Here is a 12,290-nt window from a genome sequence, read left to right as displayed (position 1 = left end):
ACAAGTTACATTAAAATTTTAATTGCAAACGTATGACAGGAATGATGTCATTCGCAGCATTTTTGATTTTACTGAATAGACTCTTCAGGCCATCCGCAGTATTTTGAAATGTTTCCGAGCGTCTCGCGGGCTTATTTTATTTTTTTTTTTTTTTTTTATTTTTTTTTTATTGCGAACAAATCGCGCAATCTGTGTTGCGATACGGAAGATGCTCCGAACAACAAACAAGTAGCTACTTAAGTAGAATTATATATTTTACACCGAACAAGTGTATAAGGAGATTAAAAAGAAAAAAAACAAAAAAAAAACACGTGGCGAACTTCAAATAGGAATGGATTGATCCGTCGAGGGTCATGACGTGTGGTTGGGAAGAGAAACGCGTTGAAAATATATTTTTTATCAATGTTGCTTAATCGTTAAGTTTTCTCTTTCTCTCTCTCTTCGCCTCATCGAAGGGTGCGTGACCGAGGGAATTTTCCAGTCCTCTGGAAAACCATCGCTTGATACAATATCGACAGTTACTTTATTGTTGCATTTACTTGCAATCTTTTTTTTTCTTCCCGAACGAAGTTAATCGCAAATGGATAGTCTCTTTTTAGCGACGAACGAACGATTGCTCTGCGACGCACGTTTTCGCCTTGATATATAATATATACATATATATATTTTACCAGTTTTTAACGGGCGTTACACTACATATCATTTTTATATCAAATGTACTTCATCTTCGCGCAGAAGTGCGTATCATAATTACGCTGCACCCTTTATATTGTAATTTTGATCTCAGTAGAAAGAAGTCTCATGGGAAAAACAAACGATGGTTCGAGTTGTGGTATTTGAGAATCTGTGTATATCTCCTCTGCCGATCACGCGCCGATAATTTTAACGATATTGTACATTTGTATAAAAAAAAAAACAAAAAAAAAACACATCGAACGATATAAAGTTCTGCCAAAAGTGCGTATATAAAACCGTGCCCTTTTTACCGACCGCATTAAAAAAAAAAAAAAAAAAAATCGCTCTTTTAAAACACCACCATAATCGATTCGAAATTTTAATCACAATTTTTAACACTTCGATTTTATACATACACAAATATATAATGTATTGACGGTACTAAACCGAATGCCTTTTTATAATGCGCGATGCGAGTTCTCTCTCTCGCGTACATAGATATAATATATATAAGTTCTAAATCCCGTTTAGTTTTAATATAATTATTATTATTATTATTTTTTTTTTTTAATCTTTTACCGATTGGATTTTATATACTATACGAAGCGTAATGTATTTTCTAATGTACGTTGTAAAAGAGGAAACATAAAGAAGAATAAAGAGAGTGAACACCTGCAAAATGAAGGAAGAGAGAAACGATTTCTTTGCATGTGCGACGAGGGCGACAAAGCGCGCGAACACTTCCACTTATCATCGCTATATAATATAAGCTGCTAAGAAAGTAACTAATCCTTCATAATTTTGCCGAACGCTATTTTTATCGCAAAAACAAGTGCACTCGTAATAAATTGTTTTTTTTTTTTTTTTTTTTTTTTTTTTTTCCTGCTCTGATAAAGCAATGTATAGTGTTACACAAGATGGATGAAAGAAAAAAAAAACACTGCCCGCGAAAAAACATTGTCCCGACACTGTTGAATACCGATTGTAAAACATGTCGTACATTGCGAACGCCTATATATTTACGAAGAAATATATACAAATATAATTATTGATGCATTTTTCTATTTCTCAAAAATCACTATTGTTTGTTCTATCTCCTCGACCTTTCCTTGGACCTTTCGCTAACCAGGCGTTGACTTTTTGTACAATTTTCACTAAAAAAAAAAGCACAATTTTTCAATACATATATATATATATATGACAAAACTCATACTCATATATTAAACTCAGTATATTATCGCGACCAGTTGACATTTCCTGCTGTAATAAAGCGAGAAAGGTTTTACTTGCTGACGCAAAATAATAACTTATATACGCAAAGCAATTCTATTTCGCGTTTGCGGAACATTAATCGATAAATAGATAGCCAGCAGTCTTGTGCAAAAATATGTTAATTAACCGAGGCAGTATATAATTTTAAACCAACTCGGTTGCTTTCTAGAAACGACCGATCGCGAGAACTTATGAATTCGCGGGATCGCGATCGGTATGTTATTGCAAAAACACTTATCAGTAATGCGTTCGTAGGAATATTACAGACTCAGCGAATGCATTAACATCTTGATCCGGCCACAAAGTCCAATAATATAATTCTCTGTCGTCACGCTGTATTGTGCGTTTCGCCCGTAACATTAAACGCGATCATATATTTTCAGATGCGTCTTACGAGCGAAGGATAGGAACTTCGATCGCAGTCCGCGCGCAATGCATATTTGTTCTACTTGCCGATTTCGCAGCTTTCACGCGATAAATGATCGACTCACGATCTACGCGACCTTGGTTGATACCGCCTTTCGAATCTAATCACCAAAAGTGGCAACTGCTCTACTGCGACCAATACGATCACACAAGACAATCTGTTTCATCAGCTAGCACATGTCTTTTATCTAGAGACCTTTTCTGTCGGAATATCTCGAGAAAGTTGCGCCCGAAACCAAATCACTATCTTATCTGTATATCTTTTACTTGATGAAAACTCGATTGCAATAACGCACTCGATGTAACGACTCGAACAATTAGCGTATCGTGTTTGTACAGTTGTACAACCGGAACTCGAGCAAACAAATTGCTTTAAGTTTCATGTGCTTTGCACCCGGTAATGATCGGCACCCGGGTGGGAAGTGAATTTTTTCTCACATATTGTTACGACGTTCGCTTTCGCGACTCGATCGAAGAGAGATATCAGAGGTGGGGTATGCGACGTGAGGATGAGTATCGGTCTTATCACCAGCGTGCGTGCTTATAAAAAAAAAAAACCTAAAGCGACAGACTGACCCGTGGAACAGTTCGGCTCCAATCTAGAGCGATAAAATCCACGTCATCCGGTCGGCTTCAGTCGCGTAGTCGAGCTCGTCGCCAGCGGAGCACCGAAGCCGACGACGAGTCTCGCCGGTCGTCGCTGTCCAGAAGTGCGAAGATAAAGAGAGACTGGCGTCACACCGCCGCTGCCACTGTTGCCTGCTGCTTCCACCGCCGCGACCATCCAAAGAACAGAGAAAAGAGCCAGCCAGTCGCAGCAATGTGTCACTGAATTTTGAATCACTCGTGACGGCGAATCGCGGTGTAACGCGCTCCGCATTTTCAGTTTTCCTCGACACACGGAGAAATGGGCCACGAGAAGGAGAGACCGACCGGGAAGGTCGAGCTGAAGAGAGAGCTGGGACTCTTCAGCGCGGTCAGCATCATCCTAGCGGTGATGATCGGTATGAAGAAATTTTCTGACTGAAAATTTTATTCTTTTTTTTTTTTTCGCGAGCGACGAATCAAGTTGCGGCTGCGTTGAATAAAATTGCGATTTCTCATATCGAGTTCGTTCCATGTCTGCCGTGTATGTGTCACACCGAGATTCTAATTAATTGCGAGCGCGCGCGCGATTAAACATAATCGTACGTACGCGCGTGTCTCTTTTGTTCCGCCGCGCGCTCGTCCCGATCGCACCGCGTGCGGCTTACTACAGACAGTGCGAATTTTGTGACCGACATTATATCGCAACATGTAAAACGATAAAAACGAACACTTGCGACTCCGCATAATTCTCTTTGCACGCGTATTGCGGTCTCATTTCCGATCTCCGACACTTTCTCCCTCTCGCGATCACGCTCGAATGTGATAAACAAAGATACAAAGACACGATCTTGTTGAAATCCGCGGTATTATTCGCCGGCTGCGTGCATCGTGCTATAAAAAGATCCCGCGCGTTCTCGTTTGGAGTCGCGTACATTATTTTTGAATGTATTATTTGGCAGCAACAAATACAGCAACAAATGGAGCGTTGAATTGAAAAGTACCTTATAGTGTTTTAATATTTTTATGCGCACTTTTACATTTTTTTGTCAAAAATATTTCCGCAAATTTATTTGATTTTGATGTTGATTTATTTGACAATTTTTGTTATGTTTTTTTTTCCACCAAATAGCAAACACTTCGCGAAACTTAAATTTTCCGCGTAGTATGTATATATATATATATATTTGTTTAGGGAAACGAAGAGTGCATGTTTGCTCTTTCGTCGTGACCTCCAAATTAAAACCATGGCGCAGCGTCGCACAGTATTTCTGGCAACAAAGAGATGTCATTGTCCGAATTTTTCGCGCGCCATTAAGTGCAATTGCTTTCGTCGATGAAACTTTATTGTTTTTGTTTTACATATCGTTTGCACGCGTAGCACAAGCGAGATAATATACAACGCGCTTGCATATATATCACGAGGAAATTACATATTGCTCGCCGATAATGCGCAATCGTAGAAACATTTGTCGTGTCTGGCGGTTTCGGTTGAAAAAAAAAAAAAAAAAAAGACGTAAATAATATTTTTAACAAATCATAAATTATGTCATTCTCGGCTGCGCGTGCGAAGGTAGCTTCTGTATGGTGGCGTGTCTTCTCAAGATAGCCACATATTTAAGCATAGTTAACGATAATTGCATAATTGTATAGAGTCGAATAAGATAACGCTTTACACAATGAACCTGTTATATATTTTAATCCTGATAGACAGTTTCCGGCGTTCTTTTCCCACGTGTTCTTAGAACGTATCATATCGAATGTTCGACAGAGTTAAAACATTTATAAAGACATTTATAAGGAATTTATATATTAAGAACGTTGCAATTTTAAGCAACGGTTCTTTCGCAAGAGTCAAAAATTAAGATTTTTATTTCTGAATAAAACTTTTCGTTCACTTATTGCGAGTCTCAAGAACTCAAAAACTCAAGTGTAATTTTATCTTCGCCGCATTGACAGATCTTATCTTCGGAGCTTATAGTTTAACCGGAGAAAACCGATATTGATATCACAAATCATATTACCTAACACATTTGTATAAACAAAGTGCAGTAAAAATAACATCGTGTTTTCCCAAGTTGTTTTCAGACAACCATCATAGTGCTCCTTGATTATCTCGACGTCGAGATTTTTATCATTCACGCGCTATAACTTTTTTTTCCCTCGCTGTTAGAATATTATGTCAAGACAAAATTAGTAATAAGCATATTTTGTCAATTAACGTGATAATTATATGAAAAAAAAAAAAAAAACTGTCAAGGCTAATCGGGGTTAATCGGTCATCACATGGTAGATTGGTTCTACTTTGTCGCAGCCGGTTGCCGCTTGGTAATAGCAAAACATACTTATTAACTGCCATCTCGTTATCTCTATTATTTAGGTTCTGGCATCTTCGTGTCGCCAACGAGCGCCCTTGAACGATCGGGATCAGTGGGGTTCTGTCTAATTGTTTGGATCAGCTGCGGTGTGCTGTCTCTGTTGGGCGCGTTGGCCTTTGCCGAACTGAGCACGGTGGTGCCGCGTTCCGGCGCTGAGTATGCCTATTTCATCGAGGCTTACGGGCCGCTGCATCCCTGGGCCGGCCCGATACCGGCGTTCATCTGCTCCTGGGTGTACGTGATGCTGCTGCGACCGGCGGAAGTAGCGGTGATCACGCTGACTTTCGCCGAGTACAGCGTGCAGCCGTTCACAGGTTACCTCGGCAACCTGTCCGACGACAGGTTGAGGACGCTGAAGCTGTTTATAGCGATCCTATCGTTAGGCGTGATAACGTATATTAATCTCATCAGCGTCAAGGTCTACGTGAAAGTGCAAAACGTGTTCACCGTGTTCAAGATACTCGCCTGCGTTGTGGTGATCGCCGGAGGGATCTGGTGGCTGGGCACAGGTCACGTAGAGCTCCTCCAGCACCCGTTTCGCGGCACCACCACGTCAGCCGGCAACATCGCCCTGGCCTTCTATAGCGGTCTGTGGGCGTACGACGGCTGGACCTCGGCCGCGATCGTCACCGAAGAGATACAGAAGCCCGAAATCAATATTCTCAGAAGCACCCTCATTGCGGTGCCGACCATCACCGTGCTGTACGTGTTCATGAATTTGATGTACATGTCGGCTCTGACGACACAGGAGATGGTGAGCGCGCCGGCGGTGGCGGTCTTCTGGGCGGAACGAGTTCTGCCGTCCTGGATGGGATTTCTAATACCACTTGGCGTCGCTTTGTCGACCTTCGGCTGCGCCCTCAGCGTGCAGTTTAGCGTGGCTCGGCTGTGCTTCGTTGCGGGCCAGGAAGGCCACGTGCCGCGTGTCTTCAGCTACGTTCACATTAAGAAATTGACACCGGCCGCGGCGGTGATCTTCCAGGGTCTGCTCTCGCTCACGTGCCTGATGATAGGCGACATAATCGCTCTGATCGAGTTCGCCAGTTTTCTCATGTGGGTGTTCTACGGATTCGCGATGGTGTCGCTCATAATCATGAGACGGACGAAATCGGACGCGCCCCGACCGTATCGCGTGCCCATCGTGATACCGTGGCTGGTGCTGGTCGTCTCTATTTTTCTCTCGGTGCTTCCGATGATTTACGAACCGTCGACCAAGTATCTATTCGCGCTCGCGTTTATTCTACTCGGCGTACTCGTGTATCACGTGTACGTGTACAAGAAAGTGAGGAGCACTTTGTCAGGTGAGTATATCCGGATAAGTTATATTTGCACCGCGAGAATTTCTTGCATAAGGAGCTTAAGCGTTGTAGCTCTGCAAAGCGCATTTACTTAATTTGCTTTCTCTTCCAATCAAAAATAATTACGCAGTGAGATATATTTATATCTCTTTTTTTTTTTCAGCCAAACTGACATACTTTATACAAGCATTGTGTCTAGTTGTCGCGCCAGACAAACAAGAAGACTGACTGCAGATATTTCGCATCTATATCACTCGTGTATATAAGCGTTATGTTTACTCAGATGATGCATTTACTCTCTACTTTACATTTATATGTACAGAAAACAGAGTAGAGGACGTGAAGGTCTTCACATTCGCGAGAGAAACAACACAATATTCTGCGTATCTTTTTATTTCCCAAAATGGATCAAAACTTCAGTCTTTGTGCGATATAAGCATTGAATAGAGACAACAATGGTGCCTTATATTTTCTAAGCCAGTTGACAATAAGATCTATTTTGTAAAACTTCGGTAGTATACACAACTGGTATTTTATATCAAACAATATATCGATATTATATATATCTTTTTTTTATGAATAAAAGCAATATATAATATTGTATATGTTATATAAATAGGTAGTTGTGAAAAATGTGTATAAATAGAAGATAAACGTTTTGTATATTTTTGTGCTATATATTGTGCCAATAAATATCACTTTTCAAACATTTTCTTAGATATAATAAGCGTGTCAGACGATAAAATAACACGTTACACGTAATTTGTAATATATTATTTTTTTAATACATGTGTATGTCGCACGTTTATTATATCTAACAACAACATTGTATATGCTATATATAGATAGAAAATAATATAAATAAAAACATTTAAATCGACATTATTAAAAGACAATCTTCTTTTCAGGTTTTTATAACACGCTAAGAAATATAAGCAAATCAATTATTATTACAGAATGTTAACTCAATCTTGATAAATAAGATTTTCTAATTGTGAAATATATCAAAGAGTAAAATTATCTCGAGAAGAAAATTTTATCAACAATTCTTTGAATATCGAAAGTTCTTTTTTTTAATGAACATCCTGTATTACTTATATTTTGACACAATTAACGATAATTTTTTTTCAAATAAATAAGATACAATGAAATTTCTCTAAAATGAGATTTGATGAGATAAAAACTTATTTAAAAAATATTACTTTTATACCCAATATTTCATTCTCCCGTAGTTTTCCTTTGTGCTATTGGACAAAATTTGAAATTGCTGTAATTATGTAAAAAACTACTTTTTCAATCCTTTGGAACGTATGATATTTAATAGTAAAACTTTCAAAAAGATTATCACACTTAGATAATCGATTTAAGATAATCGATTTGTGTAATTGGACGTTAATATTATGATAATATAAGAGCACTTCTTCATAGAATAAAATTGTAAATACATATAAAAGACGAGTTGTATATAAAATACAAACTTTTTGTATATATGTGAGAGAGATAATGTAGATCTATAGGTAAAAATACTCGTGATACATTTGACAAAAAAGCAATCAAACATAAATAAAACTTTCTGCAATACTGATAACATTGCTACCGATATAACAATTACAATAAAATATCCTACATATAAAATACTTTTTAATATCTTGTGCAACAAGTCTGTAAAAAATATCTTCTTCGTAGTATTCTATGTTCTTGTATAACAGCATTGCTCTTTTCAATTTCTATAAAACTTAACATTATTAGATCTAGAACATCACACGATCCAATCTACAACATTGCTACTGGGTTGCACCACATTTCGAACAGGTTTGTCTCTCACTGAAATAATGCTAGTTATTTCTCTTCTTTGTTTGAATAAAAAAAAAACACTCTGTTTTAACTTACCTTAATATCTGATGGAACTTCTTTCGTAATTCATTATATCGTGCTTTTTCAGATGTAAGCGCCGCTTCACATTCTCTCAATTGTTGCCTCAAAGTGTAAATTGTATCCTCCAGTGCTTCGAATATTGCCTGAAGAAGTCAAAGCATTTTGTTAAATGGTATGACAATTGCAATGCACAAATGTAATTTGTTTTACACACGGTTCAGAACTCACTCTAGATTCTTCTGCCGTATCGGACAACACAGGAGGTTCATCCAAACAGAAGAATTCTCTCACGCACGAAACGCCTATCAGAATCGGACTGCTCAATATGCCATTGACAAACGCTTGAAGCCCGTGTATTCTCTCTTCCAGGAAGCTGGGAGCGAAATTATCACCGAGCCACTTTTTTCTTGGTAATGACAAGTGAGCAATAGGAACTTTCTGTCTCTTCAATTGAGCCAGCAATCTAACGAAGTCTGTGTATCTTCTAAATACAAACCAGCAATCACCTGTTTTCAATTCAACTCGGAGTTTGTATACCTGTGTGTTAAAACAAGATATTTGCTTTTACATTACATGTATGTAATATATTCTTTTTGTTGTTATTCTATACAGTATAACAACAAACTGACTGTAAATCTGGCTCTCTCCTCCATGATCTCATAACCGACAATAGGTATTCTCAGGTCATCGCTAGTGAGGGGTGATTGATGAAGAACATTTGTGTTGGGATTGTTCTCATTGGTATAGTCGTATCGTTGCACAGTGAATGAATTCGATTGGCCGGATCCATCGGAGTCAGGACTATCGAGAACTCTCACAGTACCTGCTTGAGAACTTCTCGCTTTACTAATTGCAAGTGTTACTTCGCTAATGCACCCCACGCCAGCCTCAGAACTGGACATTTTAACTCCGACAAACTAAACAAAATCATGCACACTTAAAACAGAAGAAATAAAGCCCCAGTTTTTTTTATCTCGCATCTGATTCGCCATCTCGAACAGTTTTTTAAGCGTTTTTCAACTAATAATTTTTTATTAAGCAAAGACAAAAATTACAAAACGCGTGTTTCGCACAACCACACACTCAGTGCGCGTAAATTTCATGTTTGCAAGAGAAAACTTTTGCGTAACGTAAGAAGCACTGAGTATCCGTTCAGAAAAAAATCAAATTGCATGCTGCTTAATTAACACACGTCTGTGTACTAACCTCAATCGCTTACAAAATAACGAGCATCCAATTCCCACATTTACCGCTTGTTTTATTGTCTTACAACGTATATCACAATTGTTCGAACCATATTTGGAGCAATTTGACGTCAAATTATCGTGAAAAAGTCGCCTGACATTTTTTCGGTGTTGACATATTGAAAGTTTGCGAATAATTCGATTCGGACGAATGAAACTTGTAAGAGAGCGAACTCGATAGATACTCTCGAAGTTACTTTTGTCCGCACCGGGCAAGCAAATTAGAATAATTAGCACACACCTCCCCTTTCGTGAAGCAAACCAAATCGCAACGTGTTCGATGACATTTAACGTCATGTGTCTTTTCGTAAGGAAAATTCAAAAAAGAACTCTCGAGCGTCACGACGGCGCAAGAGGCAGATGCGCCATATTTAAATTTTGCAAATCTCATTATGCGCATATCTTAACATTTTTTTTAATATCAAATAAACACACATGTTCGTACAAATCCTTCAACTTCTGAATTTGCATATAGAAATTAATTAACAACTCGTATTTTGTCGCGGACAATTTTAGTTTTTTTTTTTTTTTTTTTTTTGTATATCCGCTCTCTCCGTTTTAAATGTTGCGTCTTCTGGAAAAGTGTATCAAATTTATAAGTGCGCAATCCCGGGATGTGCGACGTCCTTGCGAACGACGGCGACCTTTCGGATGAAATCGACTGAAGCAAATTTCACTGCGTCGCGACACGCGTGATCTTCTTATCAAGGTGCGCGGAACGGCATCGCGCTTTATTAGAACCGGCGCGTTTGTTTAACAAGGGTTAAGTTCGAGGGTCTCCATCGACCCGACTCCCAAGACTCTTTTTGCGATGATCAATCAGGTGTGTGCTCGGGCTCGACTTCCGTACGACGGGACGTACGTATCCCCGGGAGCCGGGCAATGCCAGGATTTGCGCGTCCTCATTGAGAGTTATTTTTACGCTCATTATACTTTTGCCATTTTTCCTTGGTCGAAGACAATAATAAAGAAGACGGCCTCGGCCTTCGGTCGCGCGGCATTGTACATATCGTACTGACGCGCCAATAATTTCGTTTCTGAGAAGTTACATAATTGCGCGCCGCGCTACGTGAAATGTAAATCCAAGCTACTTCGATAACGAAAGTAGAGCACGCAATTAATGTATCACTTAAACGACTTGATTAAAACGCGAGATAATACACACACGCGCGTAATCGGTTTGCCGATATGCCGCAGCACATCGACCGTGAACGCTTCGATGAAAAATAAAGGAAAGGAGGAGACGCGATGCTCGATCGCTAAAAATAAAAAAGACGACTTTCCTCAAAGGCAGCGTAAAGACAACACGTCTGAGAGAAGAGAAAAAAAACAATTAACTGAAAATTTTCACTTCCTGTAAAGATCAAGTTTCGCACACACGCCACGCAGTGTCGCGTGGTGTGTGCGAAATCTTATTTTGTCACAACAATCGAAGAGCAAAATCAAGTTCGATCGGTGAAATCGATTTCACCAGCAGTGATTCGAGATAATTTCGAGAGTGAGTTTTAAACCTCTCGACCGGACATCACGCCATCGATCTCTCGCGCACGCGCACTTGATCAACCAACATGCACGCTCACGTGCGGAAAAACAGTTTTTCTCTGAATATCAGATGTGCCGACGTGTGTCCTCTCACGTTGTTTGATATGCGAACGACGACGATGGCGAGCAATGTGTGGGGTGTTTTGCGCCGTTGCATGAGAGGTCGGTTGCACAACCAACACTTGATTCCACACGAACACCTGCAAAATAACTGTATGCATTTTTGCGCCGCTGCTTATCTGCGCTCTCGCATCTCGCCGATTACAAGAAACATAAACATGCGATTAGAGACCGTCCGATAAATGCAACGTGTCGCACTTTTTTTTTCAAACAAACTCGAAAGTATCACGATTTGAACGTCGCGGTTCAGACGACGAACAAACATATTGATAAATTACTGCTACCTTCTCGGCGTAAAAAGCAGGATTGAATTTTCTATTATCAAATTACGCCGCGTTGAAAGACTATTTTCGCGAACGAACCGAGTCACGTCGATTTCAAAATGTACAATACCGTTTCGTTCACGAGTTTGAACGTTGACTTCTTCCAACCGTTTTACAATCGCCACGTGTGCTTTTGGCGGGCGAACCGGCGGATTTAGGCGGCAAACCGGTCAGGTTTCATTGGGTTAGTTTAGGTGGTAGTTGTGTGCCGAAGTTTTTTGCCGAGAGAAACTCGCGAAGTAATAATTTCACTATGTCAGGAAACGAAGAACTGATTCTCAGATACGCAAAGTTGTCAGAAAACGCGTACGCACCAATGAAAGGCTCGACATATGCAGCAGGCTACGATTTGCGAAGGTAAATCGCAAAATTATTTCAAGCTTCTTCCCAATTGGCATCACTTTTCATTGACGAACAGTGCGGTTGCTAGCTGAAAAGGCAATGTAACATCTAGCTTTTTGTTCACGCAGTGCTTACAAGTACATCATTCCAGCCCACGGAAAAGAATTAATCAAGACTGATTTGCAAATCGAAGTTCCTCCCGGTACGTAC

The 12,290-nt window shown here is 39.6% G+C and overlaps 3 protein-coding genes and 1 long non-coding RNA gene across 5 annotated transcripts; 2 read left to right on the top strand and 2 right to left on the bottom strand.

Annotated features, from left to right (window-relative positions):
• Positions 1-139: 139 nt before the first annotated feature.
• On the bottom strand, positions 140-3,030 carry LOC109860470. Its single transcript, XR_002250827.1, has 2 exons — positions 2,950-3,030; positions 140-1,829 (listed from the first exon to the last, which is right to left on the bottom strand). It is a non-coding gene; the product is annotated as an uncharacterized LOC109860470 (long non-coding RNA).
• LOC109860468 (b(0,+)-type amino acid transporter 1-like) lies at positions 3,011-7,241 on the top strand. The gene is made up of 3 exons (XM_020439563.1): positions 3,011-3,377; positions 5,339-6,637; positions 6,798-7,241. The coding sequence occupies exons 1-3, from the start codon at positions 3,281-3,283 to the stop codon at positions 6,860-6,862; spliced, it is 1,461 nt and encodes a 486-aa protein (XP_020295152.1). The 5' UTR covers positions 3,011-3,280; the 3' UTR covers positions 6,863-7,241.
• Positions 7,233-10,235, bottom strand: LOC109860469 (sorting nexin-16). 2 transcript variants are annotated; one of them, XM_020439564.1, is made up of 5 exons: positions 9,995-10,235; positions 9,139-9,426; positions 8,738-9,046; positions 8,525-8,652; positions 7,233-8,458 (listed from the first exon to the last, which is right to left on the bottom strand). In XM_020439564.1, exons 1-5 carry the CDS (start codon positions 10,151-10,153, stop codon positions 8,419-8,421), a joined length of 924 nt encoding a protein of 307 aa, XP_020295153.1. In that variant the 5' UTR covers positions 10,154-10,235; the 3' UTR covers positions 7,233-8,418. The 2 variants fall into 2 exon arrangements, with proteins under 2 accessions (XP_020295153.1, XP_020295154.1); XM_020439565.1 differs by having other exon boundaries at positions 9,716-10,234.
• Positions 10,236-11,275: 1,040 nt separating this feature from the next.
• On the top strand, positions 11,276-12,287 carry LOC109860464 (deoxyuridine 5'-triphosphate nucleotidohydrolase; the record flags this gene model as incomplete). The annotated part of the gene is made up of 3 exons (XM_020439555.1): positions 11,276-11,457; positions 11,999-12,095; positions 12,209-12,287. Coding segments are annotated over exons 1-3 (312 nt in total), but the record flags the coding sequence as incomplete, so codon positions are not given.
• Positions 12,288-12,290: the final 3 nt, after the last annotated feature.

This window comes from Pseudomyrmex gracilis, unplaced genomic scaffold (genome assembly GCF_002006095.1).
Source record: "Pseudomyrmex gracilis isolate BER0280 unplaced genomic scaffold, ASM200609v1 scaffold_393, whole genome shotgun sequence".
Lineage (NCBI taxonomy): Eukaryota > Metazoa > Arthropoda > Insecta > Hymenoptera > Formicidae > Pseudomyrmex > Pseudomyrmex gracilis.
This window is presented reverse-complemented; position numbering and strand designations above follow the sequence as displayed.